The sequence below is a fragment of the Cebidichthys violaceus genome, unplaced genomic scaffold (assembly GCF_023349555.1).
Source record: "Cebidichthys violaceus isolate CVI_PGR_0920_01 unplaced genomic scaffold, fCebVio1.0.p SCAF_20, whole genome shotgun sequence".
NCBI classification, from domain to species: Eukaryota; Metazoa; Chordata; class Actinopteri; order Perciformes; family Stichaeidae; genus Cebidichthys; species Cebidichthys violaceus.
In genome coordinates, this window is record NW_027176373.1 from 11606980 (window position 1) to 11627745 (window position 20766).

The following is a 20766-nucleotide window of genomic DNA, read 5'->3' on the forward strand; positions in this document are numbered from 1 at the left end:
ACTGTCCCCAAACCTCTGAACTAGGCTGTGTGCAGCAGACATTTTTTCCTCATTCTCCCATTTCACTCCACAACGACAGGGCATATCATTAATTAATAAGAAAAGTATATTTGCTGGAAAGTTACATGTGTATGTGTCGTACTGGGGTGAAAGCATATGGCGTTAAACCATATGGAAGGGTGCTGTGGTCACACTGCAAGAGCGTTTATTTGAATGAATACTTTGCATCACTGCAGATTTAAAAAAGCATTTCTGACGATTTATTTTTAGACTGTTCCCATCTCCCCCTTCTGTTTCCTTTCCCCTCACTGTCTCTCTATGGTTCTCCCTCGCTCATCTGTCTCTATTCCCTGCTTTCACTTCTTCCCTTATTCCTGACTCCCTATCACTCTCTTAAAGGCGCAGGCATTGTATGAAATGAGGATGGCATATGTAAGCTCCTGTGTGTGTAAGTACAGGATAATACTAAAGATTAGGACGTAAAACTATTAAAATACGGCATGCTTGTGTTTCTCACTTTGACTCAAATTCAGCGTCAGAGAGGAGCGCTATTAAAAATTCAGATGGATGGTGCATTATTCATACATGTATTTTACGCACGGCACGCAACCAAGTAGCACACACACACACACACACACACACACACACACACACACACTGTTACATGTTCAAGAAGATCTGTGGTCACATGGGCAAACATGCATGCTTATGCTACACAAACATACAAACACACATGCTACGATAATCGCTTTAGTACAGTAACCCATTTAAAGCATATCTGAGAGTGAGAGAGGGAGAGCACACATTCGCCCACATACCAACATTTTCAACAATGTTAAAGGAATCGAGGACACTGCGTCATCCCTCATTATCACTCAGCAGGAGCGCTCTACACATTTATATGTATGTATTTCGTATGCATTTTAATGATAGTGAGTGGAGGTTCAGTGCAATAGACATAATGTACAATGCATGAGCATGAACTTCAAACATCTCCAACATGAATTACAGAAACAAAGTCAATGTAAATCAACCGAGTCGCGGTGTCTGTAAAGGAGATACACAAAGATACCTCAGAAGAGCGTTTCATTCAGAGTGCAATTTAAATACTACATTCAACAAACCTGCTTTCAAAATGTAAACTGAATCTCACGCCCAATTTGTTAACGGTTACGATTTGTCTAGCGGCTGTGAACCCCCCCCCCTCTCCTCATAACAAGCAGAAATCGAGCAGAATTAAGCTGCAGGTCCAGGTCCTCTTTTCACTAACTTTCAGTTTGTCCTTGTCCCCTCTCCATTGGCCCTCTCAATAACGCTCTGGATCATGTTACCCTCTGTTAATACTCTTTGCAGCTCTTGGACGGCATCCTAAACTACTCCCGTTTCTCTGTTTATCATTATTCTGGTATGTTGAAACAGGCGTGATGCAATAAACAATATCTGATTACCCAACCTGGCAACCGAAATGCCAGCGTCAGATAGTCTGTGTGCAAACACCTCCAAAAGATGATGGCAAATGTAAATACTTGACTCCACTGATATCCAGCAGCACAAGGGCTGTGTGCACAGACACACACACACACACACACACACACACACACAGCTCAGCTCACAGTCACAGGCCATGCAAGCACTGCAGAGCTCCAACAGAATGGACAAATAGAATACCCCTTAATCCAAAAATACACTGAAAGCAACAACACACACATTTATTTCTGTTTTCAGTTTACACCAAAGGCATTAAGTGGTTAGTAGTGTCTCTGAAGTATACTGTACAGTGAGTCTGATCCTGGCTGTTTTTTTCTGCAGAAGAGCATATTAATACAACAATTAATTATTAAAAAAATTAAATAATTTTCAGGGTAAGTGAACACAGTAAACACACCTGGTTGTGCTTTATTGTGAAATCCCTGCTGCACAGAAATAACCCTTATTGAGCAGATCAAGGAGCTGCACACACAGACTGTTTTTGTACATAAAGATGTTTCCAAGTCCCACAGCAGTAGTCTGTAACATCAGGTGTGTATGCAACTTCTGCTACTTGACCCGAACCCTGATAATTTGTCATAACAATTCACGTAAAACAATGGATGAAATAAATAAAGTTGAGCCTGGGTCGGGTTCAGGTCCTTAATTTAGAGGCACCAGTTGGGTTCAGCCGGGCCAAGTGTTGAAGATGCCAGGGCCTCATTTCCCAAAAGCATCTTAAAGAGTAACTTAACACTAATCGCTTCTTCGACTGAAATAAATCACTACATTCACTTTTTTAGTTGAACTATCACACCCATTGTGATGCATGGGACATTTGATTTTTGCAACTGATCTGCACGTTTTTGTGGCCATCAACCTCCTCTCCTTTTTTGTGCAGACTATATTTATCTCTTCTGGCTGACATGCCACTTGATGATGACGACAGAGTAACACTGACAATAGATGACGTGAATATTTGTGAAACGAATAGGAGCTTTTACGGCTTGATTTTAGTCTTAATTTGTGCTTAAGAGTAACATTTGCATCAAGCAACAGGTAAATCTATCACAGTGTACTTTGTTAAACTTACTTCCACCACGAAGGGCAGCGACATTGAGACTAGGTTTCATGCTGAACAATTTCAAGTTTAAAACATTTCTATTGTGCGGTTTTCAACATTACATTACATTACATTACATTACGGTCATTTAGCAGATGCTTTTATCCAAAGCGACTTACAATTTGCACTGAAATTGCACATTTCTAAATTTAAGAGCATTCGTAGACATCCTTGAAGCAAAGGCTCAGCTTTGGGTCTCTGTTTTAGGTTTATAGTTATTACCACATCATATGTTGTGGACAAGAAAGGGGAAAATATAATTAATAATTCATCATCAAAATTTGAAAGGGGATGTAAATGTTTTAGGAAGAAATATTTTTGCTTGTCCATGAACGGTATTCACAAGAAAGATAAAAACAATAAAATATATATTTAAAAATATAACACTGGTAAAGCAATGTCATCTGCTTTAGCAATTTCTTTGTTTTTGCTTTGATGGGACATTAGCTTATACAGTAGCTCCCTTGGGATACTCACCATTCATATCTCTATTGTGCATGATGTCTGCACTTTCCCTTACATGTTCTTTTTACTGTAGCATGTCAACACTGCTGAAATAATTTAAGATGAGTGGCATGCTTTATGTCAAACATTCAAATAGCACTACAGTACACGCCATTACAAGTGTAAACTGACAATCATATGCCTTGTGATGTTAGCATAGAGTAAGACGATATAACACCTACAGTATTTGGACTACAGGAGCCTGCAAATGGCTGGTTTTTAATGTGGGTGTTCCATACAGTTCATTGTACCACCGATTCTCAAACACATATTTTGATATACATCAGCTGTCTGACACAGGGACCGGTAAAGGTGAGATGACACATGTCAAACAAAGTCTGTTTGCATCAGAAGCTAACCCAAACCCTGATAAGGCCTGCAGGATGTGTGGCACATCAAACTTACCGAGCACGCCGAGCCGATAGTTCATGGTGACCACAATGACATTTCCATAGGCAGCGAGGACGCTGCCATCAAACATGTTCCCTGAGCCCTCCATGTAGGAGCCCCCGTGGATGAACAGCATCACCGGCTTCTTGCGACGATCCCGAATATCTGCGCAACACAGACAAACAATGTTTTATTATTTTCATTTTCATTCATTCTTTGGTAAAAACCAGCCCCATGTCAGCCCCACTGGGCTTATCCTCCATACCTCATTCTGTGACGTCTGTTTCCCCTGTCCTGTGCTGTGATGGTACATTCCCAAACTCTTATACCCCTCTATGTGTGGAGCAAATGGTGCAGCCAGTTCTGATGCCCTCTCTGTTATTGGTGTCTTTGTGCCCATCAGTGTGTTGCTATGGTTCATTCTGTCAGCCTGTGTGCCCCCCCCCAATCCCCCCCACTTTGCAGCGTCTGTGGTATGGTCTGAGTGTTTGAGCGTGGATAAGGCTACGAGAGCTGCCAGTGCAGCCCAGTTAGGCTGAGCGTCTGCACTGTGCAAGGCCTGTGGATAATTTGTATGAAAGCCAGACCAAGTGGAAACATAAATAACAGCCACAGCATCTGTTTACCCTGATGAGCTTCAGCACTCAGAGATGGGGGGGGGGGAGCGAGAGAGAGAGAGGCAGATAGGAAGAGAGAAAGAGAGATAAAGGGGAGTAAGACAGCGAGAGGAAGGAGATGAAAATAGGGCAGTGTAAGAGAACTGGCGGGGGTAGAGACATGGATGGGAGGTTCACACCAAAAAAAACACACGATAGGAAGGATGAAAAAATCTGAGATGTTACAAAACAAGTCATACATAGCGAGATACGCTAATGAACACTCAAATTCACACAGGATTCATACAGAGACACGCACACACACACACACACACACACACACACACACACACACACACACACACACACACACACACACACACACACACAAACTCTTGCATAGGCAGCTGCGATGTTGAGTCGCTATGGAAACTGCTTCTCGCTAATAGAACTGCACCAGCCATTCCATTGCACCGACTCACTGAATGCCTGTTGCCGTGGTAACAAATTCTACTCACGTATTTGCACACCCGCCTGCATCACCACCTGAATCTCAGGTTACACATGCACTTGGGTGCGTCACTCACAGTTGCGCGCACGCACACACACACACACACACACACACACACACACACACACACACACACACACACACACACACACAAGGGGAACATGGAAAAATGGCACATATGGCTTCACACACGCAGAGATCTTTTATGGATCAAACGTATGACACAAGCAGACTGGTTAAAAATAAAGATTTTCAGTCATACACTCTGACGTGCTGCTCTTTTTCTGCTCCTCTCTGGTGTATTCTGTAGCTCGGCTGATTTCCCAGAGGATATGTAAACAAGTTCAATTATCCCGGCATTACCAGGGCTGTATAGAGGAGTGACATAACAGCAGGCCGCACAGTAACACTCACACCATAAATTAAATCCTGAGAGAAAACCAACTTCGGCTATGGCATATAGCAGCCATTTTAAAGGCCCAATCAATATTTTGTTGAACTATTAAAATACTATTTCACTACTGTGTTAACACAGATTACTGATGTAAACATATTTAAGATAAGATAAGATAAGATATACTTCATTGTCCTGCAGGGAAATTTGGCTTGGGCTCCAACCACTGCATCACACATACACTTGCCAGCATTGCAATCCACATGCATGCATAGAACATAGATCATATATACACTCATGCATAAACATGCTTAAATACACATGTCGACAACAGTTATGAATAATACAAAAATAAAACCAGGTGTGATCAACAGAAAATACATAATCAAGTCACAATATATTAGTCCCCAATAAAATCATATTATATAACAATTTGATGGAGAATGGAATAAATACATTTTTGTACCGATTTAGCCTGCAGATTAGCAGAATATTTGATGCACTCACCTGTCAAATAAAACAATTTAAAAGAGTGCTGCGCTGATTTAGCATTGCACAGAACTAGAGAATAGTCTTTTTGTATTTCACACATTCTTCCTCCTTGTCAGACGCCTACAATACCCACTACCCACAATGCAACTCAACTGCCAACAGCTGGGTTGGGGATTCAGGTGTGTTAAACTAGTACGAGCGAGCGACAGAGGTCTGGTGTGTTCACTTCTTTCTAATTCCACACCACAACATTTTCAAACTTCTTCTTCAGCCTCAACCAGCACGGACTCAGCAGCAGCAGTACTTCCAACATCTGTAAACAGACTTTGATGTGTTAAAATCTGTGAAGTTAAAATTCAAATTTCCTTTAAATTGAAATGTTTAGTAGCCTGTCACTACATTTTTCCCTCTGCGTGCTCTAAAGCACTTCATCAACACTCATGAACTCTATTGTGTGCAATGTTAAACATAAATAAAGTTGAGTTAAGTACTGACAGAAGAGTTTATAGTATTTTCTTTATATTTGGATCTACGAATTGTGCCTTTAATAGAGAGCACCCTTTCAAGCTAGCCTCTGCTCCACTAGCCTTGAGCATACCATTTATTTTCTCTTTGAGACTTCCTATCATTGGTTTTTCCAAAAGGCTGAAAGATGATAGTGTTTTTCTTTTGTATAACTTAAATTGGTATCTATTGCTGTACTGGACAGTAAAAATCAAGCAGCTTGCAATTCTAACATTAACAGATTCACTTTCAGCTTTTGTAGATTATCATACTAATGATAAAAGAGGGAGTGAAAATATATTCTTCATAATAAGTCAGAAACATTAAAGTTATAACAGAAATATTTGGTAAGCCCAATAGAGGGAGTACGCCAAAAAAAACAACTAAACTAAATGGAAATAAAAAAATCCATTAATTTTGGAATAAAAGATAAAAAGCTCATGCATACCTACAATGCCTTAATGAAAGGTGAATAGGAAAAGGTCTAAGTGGTGCAAAAGAAGAAAACTTCTGGCAGTCTATATCTCATCAGGCACTACATTCAGACAATATTTTTGGGGCTTTGAACTTTCATCAGGTAAGCTTAATAATAATAAATCTGTCTGGTTTATGATTTCATAAAATGGGACACATGGTATTTTGTCAAGCCGTCTGGCTCGGCGAACTTTGGCGTTAACAAAAAACTGAACATATGACACCATTTGCATGAGATAATCACTTTTCTGCAACAAAGAATAAAAAATAAATAAATAAAAAAAATGGAAAGAGAGTTGGATGAGTGTTGAAGTGAGGGACACGGTACAATGATTGGAGGGAGCTCAGCACAAACAGAGGGGTGATTAGGGTTGCAGGGTCGCAGGGTGAAAGTGTTTCACTCAGCCCAGATCCAAGGCCTATACGGCCAACAAGGAACTCTCTGTCTTTCCTGCCTGCCTCCAAAACACTGGCAAATTATTCACTCCTCTTCTACCTAACCTGATACTACCCCCCTCACTTCTATTCTCAATGTTATGTCTTACCTCCCAAAAGAAACTGCCTACTTTCTGCTTTTCCATTATTCCGGGCCTCTCTCATTCATTCTTTTATGGAAATCTCAATTGATTTGGGGCGTAAAAGTTTCAGTCTGACTCAGCACTTGAATAATTTTTGCATCCAAATCCAAGCCCAAGTAATGCAGACTCTTAAAAATAACTTTCACAAACAAGATGCTAATAATAGTATTTTCCAACTATGTTTGGGAACCTGCGTCCAATCCATACCTGAGCAATTATAAGCGAGGAATCCAGCCCTCCTGATCCTGTCAGGACCCATCAGGTGTTGACATAAATGTCAAGCTCTACCAGTCTCCTACTCATCCACCCTCTCAATCTCTCTTTCTCTACATCTCTCTCACTTTCAAAGCTTTGTAAATGTCATTTCATCATGCACTTGTCTTCATTATGACTATTTTTTTCCCTTCTATCCCCTCATTGCCCTCCCCTGTGCTCTTGCAGTGCTCAGCTTTTCCTTTTCTTTCATCTCTATTCTATCATTCTGCTCCTCTCCTTGGCAATCCTGCATGAATCCTTCCTTCTGTTTTCACCGTTAAGAAACCACACAATTGGATTAGCTACATCTGTCTCTTTTTAAACCATAGCAATTAGAGATGCAAGGGAGAGAGAATTCAATACCCAAATAGCACAGAGCTCAAAATACAAAAAAAAGAAGAAAAAAAGGAGAAGAAAAACCACACACATTGGCACAAATTAGAGCACATGCACTCAGGCGTAGATTTGCACATGTACTGCGCTCGAGTAGACACACAGTGCACAAATGTAAATGCAATGCACTCTATGCATGCATAATGCTATGTAATATACAGTATGTCTGGGCACGTGGACAGAAACAGATGCACACGCTGTCTGCATTGATTTTGGCTGCATCAGTAAAGAGTAGTGAGAGCATCTCCATACGACTGCAGTGAAGAAGAGCAGAAATATGCAGAAATCCTCCATTTTTTTCTTCTTTGAAAATGAAGAACTGGAGAAAGCCCAATAACATTATGAAGGACAATAAATCAGCAGACCATTTCATAAGGAGTATAGTACAAAAATGAAAGTGCTGGTGAAAAAGGCTTGAGTATTGATTTTCAGTGATGCATCACACAGGATAGTCAGAACATCAGCGTGTGGTTGATCAACCACACAGCAACTGAGAAAGGAAAGTAAATTAGCTCCCTGTGCAGGTACCCAAAAAGCAGAATTTGTGGGGAATGAAGAAAAACTACTTTATATGTAGCTCTGTCTTCATGCATTTTAGCTCAACGTGTGCCAGTGAGAAGGCATGGCAGATTTGTGTGCTGTTAACAGCATTCAACAATGGATAATGTAATTTGCACATAAGAGTGATGAGTCTAAGGTGATTATTAATACAGATACAAACACAAAATTCCCCACAGAGCTTGAAAAATGGGGCATGAGGAAGAAAAAAAACATGCAATTAAAATACCTTCATCCCTGGGTCTGTTCATTGTAGACTCATCTTGTTTTTTTGTTAACGGACCTGAGGTTCAGAAAAGAGGAGGGGGGACAAACGACAAAATTCAAAAAGATTGTATTTGCAGAAAAAACAAAACAGAAAAACAAGAGAAGATTAAAACAGGAAAATAGCAAAAGATGAGATGCTCCGTTACGTTTCAGTGACTATGCACAGCTAGAGACAAATGTTTACAAGGACTGCACACCCGTTTCCTCAAAAGATAACCCCAAACACATCAGTTTTAACTGCTTAGGATCTAGTCACGCACTGCCTTGAAATGACCCCAGAGACGACTTCTCCTCAACCCTTCTCCCTATCCGTCCTGACATGCCGCTGCTCTGTAAAGAAAAATCAATGAGCAGAATCAAGCCATCACTCTTTTCGGTCAGAAAAGGCAAAGGAATGCCAAGACTCTCTGTATCCTGCTCCAGCTCAGGACAGTGTTGCAGTCCTGAGGCAAAAAGTCCCTGCGCGATCTTGAGAGACTCGAATGTCAAAACATAACACTGAAGACACACGCACACAAGGGCAGGCACAGATACGCATCCTGAATACATGCGACTACGTGTGCTCATTATGCACAGAGAAGTTCTGGCATATAGCCTGTAATGGGAGTCTTTACTTCGAAATTAGCAAAGATGGAGCTGTTTTTGATATGTCCACCGCACTGCAAAGTCTTGTGACAGGATTCCCCTCACCAAGGTCAAAGAGGAGTCCCACATTAAGCTTTAATGGTAACGCCAGTTAAATGCTCCATAGGGCACGGCCCAAAAAGCATTTATCACAGTGACCAACCAACGCCCTGGCACGTCAACCTCTGTAAGTCTTAACTGATAAGGATCCCATTAGTTTGTTTGTTCTTCAGCCCACAATTACCGATGCGTTTTGTGTCACTCTCAGTCACTGTCTGCATAGGCACGTCTTAGAGAAAGCTATTAAAACAAACTCACGTTCACACACACACACACGCAGGCCCACACACATTAAACCTCCACGCGCTACACAAACCATGCTAAAAGTGTCCTTATCATGTGTTGCTCTCCTCCCCGTACCCACCCAGCAGCACATTCCCTGCTCTCCGGTGGGGAGGCGTTGCCGCCTCTCATATTAAAGAATACTTTACATCGGGTTGCCAAGGGGTTTATCACTCTGCCAGAGTTCTGCTGACATGTCCGTTTCTACCATTCTGCTAGAACCCTCACAGTGAAGTGACGGCATATACCCTTTTCACACTGCTTTGCATCTAAAGAGCATCACTGCACTCCACCGCCGCATTTTCAACCATCCCTCTCTATGAATATGGTTTCCTGATATAAAATGTTTATCTTCCGTCGAAATGGAAGAGGATCAATGCTGAATGGATTTGCTGCATCCTATGAGTACCGGCATACAGGCGCCTGATCCAGAGAGCACTTCCTGCCATGAAGGGAGATGGTACAGTAGTTGGTCCTCGGCTACGGAGCAGATGGGTAGACAGACCGGTAATGGATAGTGAGGCACAGAAGTCCTCCGTCTTGTCAGCACTTCCCCACTACTTAGCACCACTCTAAAGCCACACCTCGTCGCTTAATGGAGACTTCTCTGATTTCATTCGTTCTCTAATGCCTAATACAGAGCTAAACGTATCCTCACGGCTATATATGAGGATACGCTCCGCTCGAACAGACAGTCGCACTTTGTAACGGGCCATCCGACTTAATCTTAAGACTGCGGGCACCTCACCTTAACCTAAGTTTAAAACTAAAAAACTGACAAAGAAGAAGTGCTGTTGACTTTATTATTCTTGATTGTTGAGTCTATAAAATAGCGGAAAAAGCCCATCACAATTTTCCAGAGACCTAAAGTCTTTTCAGATCAATAGTTCAACAAGACTAAGGCTGTGGTTACGCTCGTCTTTACAATGCGGCTTCTGTCATCCGATTATGCCAGGACGCATTAACTATCAAGTATGTATGCTCCGCCATTGGATCTTGCTTGCATTTAGATCCGATAAGCCAGACCACTTGCCGAGGTGGCCTGGTCTACATTTAGTTCGGATCTCAGTGAGGTGTGGACCGCATGTGGGCACAATCCGTATAATTTATCAAACGTAGGTCTCCTCATGTGCTGAGGTTTGATCAGGTTTGATGCCATTAGTTTTGCAGGTAAACCAAAGCATTGACATTTTTTTACTTTTGACCAGATGATGCCGCTAGATGACCATAGTTGTTGCAATTCATCGTGGGGGGAACATGAATGTGTGAATCAAATACCATGGCAATCCATCCAACAGCTGTTAAGATATGTCTGGACCAAAGTGGTAGATCAACAGAAGGACATTGCCATCCCAAGAGCAATGTCTAGCATGGCTAGAAAAAAATATTTAATTAATCATCAGATTTTTTTGTAAGCTATATTTCCATTGTTAGACTAATACATGAATCATTTCTGTGCTGGTTGTCAGCATATTGTGGCTATTTTACTGCTGTCATTCCTCTACAGAAATAGATCGCGTTGCTATGTGGGTGATTTGCTTTGAAAGAAATGCTCATGGCAGTATCTAGGTCTTAACTTCTGACAACAAACTTCTGACTTTTGAATGAATACTATAATGGATTAGACAAGACAAAAAGTAGGATGTAGCCGAAGGGAAACAGACACACTTTTAAAAAAACATCTTTCCCTTCTGCCTCAGTAGAGAAGCCTGCCGGTAGGTTGACTGTCTCATAATGTAATGGGCCACTGGTCACAGAAATGCATTGGTCTACGCAGGAGCATTTGGCTTGGGTTGTCCCAGTGCTGTTTGACCTAATGCAGCTCCATCTCTCAGTCAACAGCATTTCTGTTCGGTTCAGTGAGCTAGTGGCCAGAGCGCAAGCTGCCTCCTGTCCCTCTCTATTTCCTCAGTGCGGTAAACAGGATGAAGCTGCAGTATGTCATATCTATGGTGGCCTGTCTGCTTGACAAGGTGTCAGACACAGCTCCGGTTCAACCCCCCCTGCATCCAGGCAGCAGCTCCCAGCACATGCAGTCCTGTCCTTCTGCTCTCCATCTCTTCTACTGTGCCCCCAGCATCCGCCTTCATCCCTGCCTCCACTGTCCTGCGTCCTGAAATATGGTTTTTAATAAAGAGCACAGTAAATGGCTGCTCTAGCGGCAATAAAAATGAAGGATCTTAGGCCCATAGCCGAAGAGTGTCTTGAGGAAACAGGAATGCAGTGAGACAGTTCTCTTGCCTCACAGCCTGGCTACATAGGGGTGTTAGGGAAGAACACTGTAAAAGGAGGTAAGGAGCAGAAGGGAGATAAAGGGAGAGTGAAACTCACTGTTCAACCCACAAGAACATTTGTGTTATTTACATCATTCTAAGGAGTTATTTGGATTTCATTTGAATTGAAGAAGTAGCAGGCTACATAGTGGCCTGGTGGGGAAGGGCACGACGCTCATTTGCATTCAGAACAGTAACCCCTTCTACCGCCATCTGCATAAAGATGGAGGAGAGGGTAGAGAAGAAAGAAGAAGCAGGGAGGATTTCAGGCAGGAGAGAGCAGCAGGGGTGAACAGATGCAGAAAGACAAGAGAGCTGTGAATTTTCTTTTGCCTATGAATTTGTCTGAGAACGGAAAGATAATACATAATGTTGTACTATGGAATTTAAAAATGTGTCAAAATTTTGTCGAGCCGGCCAGATTTGGCACAAAAACATTTTGATCCAGGCAGTATGACTCTTTGCTGCCAATTCATTTTGGCCCACCTACATCCGCCATCAGTGGCAATGCAACCACTAACTGCCAAACACAGCACAGCACAACCCTGACATCCTCCATTAGAAAATGCTTGACCATCACTTACTGCAACCAAGTTAGCAAGCTAACCTACGAGCTAAATCTGCTTAGTCTAGCTGAAACACCACCAAGAGTCTACAGCCACACTCAAAGCTCTGTTAGGCTGTACTTATAGGCATAGTAGGGCTTTGAACTAAATGCTTGCTGATGTTTACAAGGCATAATGTGTTCACCAAACTTAGTTAGCACTAAACACAAAGTAAAACTGAAACTGATGGGAATGTCAATGTCATTTGGACATAGACCCAAATATTGGACGTTTCAAAATGTTGTTTGTTTTTGTTTTATAAAAGTCAGGTACCACCAATGTGATTAAACATTACCCCTATGAAGGACATGGATCTCTGTTGGAAATCTCATCTCAATCCATCCAATAGTGGGACACGCAACAAAGGTCCCAAGGCCAGAATGGAGCCCAGTTATATGGCATGTTCTGTACCACTACCAAGGCGCTCAGACTAGCTGAGTTTTACAGCGTTAACCTCTAAATAAACAATGACCAAAGATTTCTCTCTTTTAAAGCTGGTACCTATGACATCATCACAAGTCTAACTAACACCATGAAAACTATTTGTGAGATTTTGACAGCAGTTACGTGTAAAATGTGGTGTGTTTGATTTCAGGGGCATTTCAGTTTCCTTCAGTCTCTATTTCTCTCTCACACACAGGGCAAAACATATCCTTGGGGACAGCATCAGCCTTGTGTAAGCAGTGACCCCTGACAATAAGTGACAGATTCTGACAAGCAGACAGGGCTACATGTTAAATCAGTCTCACTCATTTGCACACCTTGTCCCCTGGGAATAACACAGAAGATTCTACGTCAGCCCCTCGGAGAGTGTGTGACACAAGTAGCGTACAGCATACACACTGTAACCGCAGAGCGTGTATGTACACTTTCCTATGTTAAGAGTAGTTAAAATGATTTGAGGTTTTCCGTTTTTAAATTCTTCTTCACAGCATCTCTGGTGCTCTGGTCTCACTTAATACTGCAGTAATATTTCATATTTTCCACTAGCAATTAATCTGTTTCCATCTTTTTGTTGGGCCACAGAGCATTCATCAACAAAAAGAAATAATCTGCAACATTGACACAATCTGGCTAAGTAGGTTATGGTTTCAGCTTTAGTGCTAAACTACAACAAAGTTGTGCACCACTCTAGGCTAATCCTGGAATTAGACTTCATACAGTATAAGAGCAGGAATGCATAAACATTTTTTGCATACTCTCACATAACTCTCCGGTGAGCCCATTAATCATGGACTTTTTAACATTTCATCATTAGCCTTGCTTACTATCATAAGTAGCATATGCTTTGCCTCCAAAGTTACACTTTGATTCTGTGTTCTTTTACCTGCCCATCTGCTTTCTCAAACGCTCTCCACTGGATCATTAATGCAAGAAGCACACCCAGATAGCCCATGAAAAGGTGGAGGTTTTGCTTTATAGTGATCTTCAGTTTTGGGCTAATTTTACCCGAGGAGGCCTAAACAAGATTATATTTGGCAATGCATTGAATCAGTTTTTCCCCCTAACCCAGCTGCTACAACAACATTACATGCAATACAAACCCGAGTTAGTAAAAAAAAAAAGCCTCATTCCATTCAAACAATGAAACTGGTATGTGAATAAAATGGTCTTTAAAAGTATCTTGTAAATATTTAACAATAATACAATATGTCACTGTGAATGTTAGTCCCATAGCTAACTGAAATTATAAAAATATGCAGGTTAGTCCAGCTTACATGTTCACAATTAAAAGTAAACTAAGCCTTTTTCATATACTCTCGAAGTCCTTTCCAAACACCTGGTTGGGAGGAGATTTTATTAGGGCCGCCAAGTAAAATTGCTGAATTTCTTCCATAGTCTTTAATATCTGCAACACACATTTGAGCCATCTGAAGAAGCCTGAAAGTTCATATTGCTCTTGTAATTGTAGACGATTTATAACATTGAATCTAATATGAAAGGCTAATGTACATTCTGTTTGTTTTACTTAAGAGAGGAAAGGAAAAGAAGTAAAAAAATTAATTAAATAACATGTGTATGTTTTCAATAACACATGCATAAAACAAAGTTGTGATTTATAAAATGTATATCTCTTGTTAATGAAAATTAATTTGAATGAAATATTTATTCATCATATTAGGTGATGCGAAAATGGCACTAAAAATGATCAGGGACATTCATTTATGCACAAAGTCGCTCTTCATATGATTTACAGTTAAGGACCAGTGTGATTATGGTCGTGATGGTTTGACGTTTTAAAAAGAAACCTGTACTAATGGTCCCATACAGGGTCACAGTTATGTTAGCGTGGGTAATGCTAGCTAGTTACTGAAGGGGGTTTATAGAAAACACTGACCATATCAAAATGAAGTAGCCTAATGTGACACATTTTAGAAAAAAGAAATTAACAGAATATGAGAAGAAAGGTTGTCCAAGTCAATGTATTATATCTGCTATATTTTCTCTTAACCTAGCTGCAATGCTAGCTAGTTACTGTAGGAATCTCTATACAACTATGACTGTATTAAAACAAAGTAGAGTGATGTACACTTTGACAAATTTGACAAAAAAACAAGAAATTAATAGAATATCATAAACAGCAGAATAAAGAATAATAGTGCTTTCACAATTTTCTGAAACTTCCTAAATGTAGGTAATTGTGTATGAGAATCATTTTACTCCTATTTGGTTGAAGTTACAAAATGATAATGGTGTCATTGAGTCACTGTGTGATTTACTACATCAGACTTTGTTCAGTCACTCAAAACATATATCACTTATTCTGCATTGCTCATGATGTCAAAATGTTAATGTTAGCGAGCTAACACAATTAGTATTGTGAAGATATCATGTTCATGCATGGTTTAAGCAAATTAGTGTTAGTCGAGCTTAAACATAGCATGTTACGATGTGGCTAATTGGTACAAAGAGCAGCTAGTTAGTAGAGCATGTTCTGTATGAATTTTGAATATCTGATAAAATGTTAGAATTAATTAAATATGACAAATAAAAGTAAATTGTTATCTAACTACTTAGAGTGTTAGCACAAGAAATATTGCATACGCGATGATGATGCTGCAGTATGTGCGTCTAGAAAACCACTAGAACAATAGTAATTGAGAAACCAATACTAATTGATACTGGCATTATATTACAAAACCAGGAGATTATCAGAGAATATATTTGGTAATCTCCTGGGTGTCTTTTAGCTCATGCTAAGAGCTCTTTTTCCAGTGAATATAATCCTGGCTAACTGATCAGATATCTGAAATTTCTAAAATGATGAGAAAAGTACAAACTGCTCTGAAACGGTTGTGACACACACTAATCTTTGCAGAAAGGCTTGGGATTTCACTCTTACTCTTACTTTCTTCTGACCCAATTTAAATGCACAGTTTGAGAGAGTTTTGTCTCACTCACCATCTTCAGTTGGTACGTAGATGTTGAGGTAAAGGCAGTCCTCACTCTGGTTCTGAACATAGGTCGCTGCAGCGTCCAGGTTGTCCGTGAACCACACTGGGAGCATGATCTCAGGCAAAACCCCGTGGACATTCTGGGGACACACTGGTGCAAAATTGGTGGCATTGCGAATCTCTTGCCAGGAGCCTGGAGCTTCAGGAGGCTGGAAGCGGCGCTCGCCAACAGGTGCCGTGGCATACGGCACACCTAAGTACTGTTCCACGGGGCCCAAGATCTCATTGTTGAGGTCCTTCTTGATACCACGTATCTTTCCATAGCCAGTGGACACTATGGGGTGTTTCAGGTCAACTCGTTGACATGAGGAGAGGGTGAGGTGTAGCACTAGTCCCAAGAGCCACAGCAGACAGTGATTAGCAATCTGCTGAGAATTATAATGACGCTTCCCACCATAGCCTTGGTGGCTGGCAGCATTGAGAGGAAAAAACAACATGTCCAAAATAAAGGCTCTTTTAGTCATATCACTAGGACTTCAGCTGTGTGTAGAAAGGGTCACAAACTCAGTGGGTAATGGGAAATAACAAAGGAAAAAAGAGGATTTGTGGAAAGGGGACAGCTTAACAGTTTTCCTATGGTGACATGGTGAGCCGGAGGAACAGGTAGCATTCTCAGGTAGACTCTGCGGTCTCATCCGTCTTCCTCTTTGGAACTCCTGATGGATCCAGGGCTGCAGTCAGGAAGCCAATTACACCTGGAAGACACAGACAGGTTGCAGGTTTGAGTCAGTGTGTGAATAAGTGTGCTCTTTAAACCCTGTCAGTGTTTTTTTTTAAAAGGCACAAGAGGACAATATGGGTAAGCTGATTCTACCTAAGATGAAGTGTCTGTTAGATCAAAAGAGAAGGAATAATGACACTCGACTGCAGATGTAGTACATTTATATTACCCCGAGGTTAAAGTTAGAGGCTATTCTGTCTACTACAACAGACACCAAGGGTTGTATATCTGTCATGTCATGTGATTTAGTGGTGCTGAAGACAATTGATTTGAATAGAAAATAGTGATGTCAGAGAGAATTAAAGCAATTAAAGTTGTTTGACTAAAATTGAATTAAACATGCAGATTTAATGCACAGAACCAATAGATAAAATTAAGCAAACAATGAGCACCAATCATTGCTGCCGACAGTATAAGTGTAGCAGTGCAGCACATACGTGTCTAAAATAGGAAGTAAAAATCTTCATTTAATATGAAACCAGTAAATATGCCACTATGTTGCATTCTTCTGTGTTCACCACAACGTCTTTTACTGTATCCATTGGTGTCTTTCTAGGTTGCTCATTTGTGGCCACTGTGTTAATGCACCTGGTTTTCAACTGCCCTGTTAGCCAGCTAGCTCATTGCTACATAACCAACAACTACCATAGAGAGTCACGTGCATGTAGTTTATGTTTATTCCATTTACATATATTTTCTTTTGTGCCACTGTGATGCCATCTGACTGCTTGACACACCGGTTTAGTGACATTTGTAGGCTTTTCATCACAACTTTCCCGAAAAAATAAATAAAATGTTTCTCATATTCAACTTTTGTCAAATTTCATTTCCTAGCTGAATTTGCAAATAACCATGTACATTGCTTCTACAAAAGCAGGTTGTGGGATGCCACCCTAATGCATTTTTGGGCACCAACACAGCTGTTTTTAGAGTTGTAAACACACTGAGGTGAAAACTGTGAAAAGAACCAAAGGTAGCCAGGTAGGTTTGGAAAGTCAACAAGTTACAACTAACACATTGGTTTCATTTTAATCTGCCTGAAGTTAAAATGCTATCAGAAATATTGGGGAAAAAATGGAAATCTCAAAGTTTTACATGAACTTCAGAATGTGTCCAACTAGGAAGAACTTGAACATGTGGGTGTTGCAATTATTACTTGAAAACAGAAGCTAACAATGAGCATATGAAAGACTTAAAGACCCAGTGAAAAGAATCCCATTCAATCCCATTTTCAATCCTGTGTCAATTTCTTTTATCTCTTGTTATATGAAAGAATATATGTCAAAAATCATCAGTGTACTTTTACATTAAAAGTCCCTGTCTTTTCTCTTCTGTTAAATGGTTTCAAACATTTGATGAATCATCCTGTGTTTACAAAAATTAATCAGATTATCGTATAAAATCGCACTTCCCCGTTTGTGGTTCATAGTAGCTAACAAAGCGACATGGAGAGAGATAGGAAGAGATGTGGGTTTGGATACCAGTGGGCAAAAACTTTGTCTTCATTTCCAAAATGATGTGGCTGAGGTCTAATCCATTCAAGGGATGGCAAAAGCCTCCCGGTTGATGCAAAGCAACTGGGAGGCTTTTGCCAGCTGGTGAGCAGGGAGCTCGGGGTGCTGGTGGCATGGAGAGGGGCCGGGTGCCGTTCATCTGCATGTACTGCCCACGCTGCAATGACACAAAGCCAATTGAAAAGCTGCAAAGTGTCCCTTTCATCTCTCCCTCGTCCTCCTCCTGATCTGAAAGGTGAGAGAGGTGAATGTGGAGTCCTCAGCTGATTTAAATCCCCCTCGTGTGTGCAACACTCAAGAATTCAGTTTCACTGGGAAATACGTTAGATTACAGAACATTAATAAGTGTCTGAGAAAATTTGGTAATTTGTAGTCCAAAGGGAAACTTTTTCAATGGCCGTGGTGTAATGTGGCTCCTGCTTCACATTTCATATTCTACATAATTACAGCACTTTGAAGTGTAAAACAACACTCACCTTGTAATCAACTTGAAATCCACAGAGAACACCAAATAAATAAACACATCATTCTGAGGAGTGAACGAGGCAAACCCCATTGGCCCTGCACCCTTTTCAGCCGTCCCCACTGTGTCAGAGTTAGCCTTTCCCTCTCAACTCAGTTCAGTTGGTTCTTGCTTCCACATCATTACAGATGAATGGGCAGTGCTTATCTCACTCTGGCTTTGGGAGACGGAGCCGTTTAGGTGTGATAAAGGCTTTATGTGGCGCTAACTGTTGGTTGAATGCCACCTCGTCCCTCCCTCCCCCTCCCTCCCTCAGCTCCGCAACATCCACACTGTGCTGCCAGCCAGCAGACACGAGGGATGACAGCTGAAAGATGGCGTGCAGCATTGCAGGATGTTCAAAGTTAGTGATGTGAGTGGTACTCTGCTTCATAAGGACAAAACAGGAACAAGTTGTGTGGAAAAAATATTCAGTTCATTAAAGCCCTCTGAGTGACTCCATCTTATGACGACTCCACAGTACATTCTGAGCAGGACGGAAATTGTGTAAGGACACCCTGCATTTTCATTCGAGAAAGTTAGTGTGCATACATAGCCAAGCTGAAAATCCAACTTAGAGAAACATTAATGTGAATTATACACAGTACATGACTCTCTACATGTTGTAGTAAAGGAACCATTGTGAGGGGGTAAGACTGCGTGATTTAGAGAAGCCACTAGACTTATTTGTAGTCAGAGGCAAAGAATTGAGGGAAATGTGTTCATTTTTGCTTTACCTTATTGACCCAGCCAAGTACATTTAAAGCCTGACATTTTGGGAAATAAGCTTAATCGCTTTCTTGCTGAGAGTTGGATGATGAAGATTGATACCATTCTCATGTCTGTCTGTTAAATATGAAGCTATGTTCAGGAGACGGTTGGCTAAGCTTTGCAAAACATGTGGAAACAGGCGACAGCTAAACTGGCTCTTTTGTTTTTATAGGAGGTTTATGCTGTGGACTATTTCTTGGCTGTGCTTGTCATCCCCAAGACAGTGTTTTCCACAGGATTGTACGAGACAATGGTGGATGGACCTCAGACCCTCTAGGCATGTTTCCTCGGAAGAAAATATTGTACATTTTAAAGTAAAAAATATCAATCTGGTGCACTTTGAGAGCAATATTAAGAGGCTGGATCTATGAAGAACTCTGTGCTCTTGTAAACAATTTGTGCACTTGTGATGGTGCAGTGGTGGAATGTCATGTTTAGGCTACTCAAGTACTGTACTTGAGTACAGTTTTGATATATTTTTACTTTACTTGAGTGTTTCCATTTTATGTAACTTTATACTTCTAGTCCACCACATCTCACAGGGAAATATTGTTCTTTTAACTTCACTTCATTTATCTGACAATATCAGTTACTAGTTCGTAGAGATTCACTGATGGATGCCAATCAAAACCGGTAAATCTCATATTTAGATTTCTTTGCTGGTCACATTTACACACTACATTTACCTAATTATTAAGCATATAAAGTAGTAAAAATGAGCTCCACCTTTACCAGTAATGAAAACATTATTGCATCAATAATTATAATCTAATGATATAGGGCTACCGTTTGTATATTATTTTAAATAGGCCACTCTGCATAATGAGTATACTTTTACTTATGGTACTTTAAGTATATTTTGATGCAAATACTTTTGTATTTTTACTTGAATTAAAAACATTTTTGTAAAATAGCAATTAAATAATTTAATCATAAACACATTGGCTGTAAATAATATGAACGGTGATGACACAGCAAAAAAGTCACGCTCACAAAGTGTGGTAAACGTGACGACGTCCGTGTTTCAAGGCGGGTCTGGTGGGTTACCACAGACCGCTCAATGAGGACGGTCTGCCTTGGTTAACAGTTGCATCAGCTAACAGGGGGCACTGAAATGTGACAGTGCCAGCCAGAAGAATACAAATATTTTCAGTTTATTACGAAACTGTGGCGGGACAAAATAGTCTTTGGCAGCCTGCCAGTCCAGGTGATTAATGGGAAACACTGCCATGTGGTTGCCAGGTAACCAGCAGAGGGAAGTCACTGCTTCTGGCCAAAGAAAAGTCTACACAAAAACACAAATTGTAGTTTTAGTACAGAATAAACTAACAAGACAACCTCCGTTATTCCTTATAGTATATGCTGGCTGTGGCTTCATATTCAACGGACATGCAGATATGAGAGTGATTGATCAACCAGCTACAAATTAGTAAGAGGAATGTATTGTAAGTTG

General features: G+C 40.7%; 1 protein-coding gene across 1 annotated transcript in view; it reads right to left on the bottom strand.

The window, feature by feature from the left end:
- Nucleotides 1-20766, bottom strand: part of nlgn2b (neuroligin 2b) — a 65875-nt gene that overhangs the window by 19467 nt on the left and 25642 nt on the right. Inside the window, exons 2-4 of the mRNA XM_068716393.1 lie at nucleotides 15753-16500; nucleotides 8469-8522; nucleotides 3500-3649 (exon numbers count right to left, since the gene is read on the bottom strand). Coding sequence (XP_068572494.1) covers nucleotides 3500-3649; nucleotides 8469-8522; nucleotides 15753-16269 — 721 coding nt within the window. The 5' untranslated portion in view covers nucleotides 16270-16500. The remainder of the gene's footprint in view (nucleotides 1-3499; nucleotides 3650-8468; nucleotides 8523-15752; nucleotides 16501-20766) is intronic.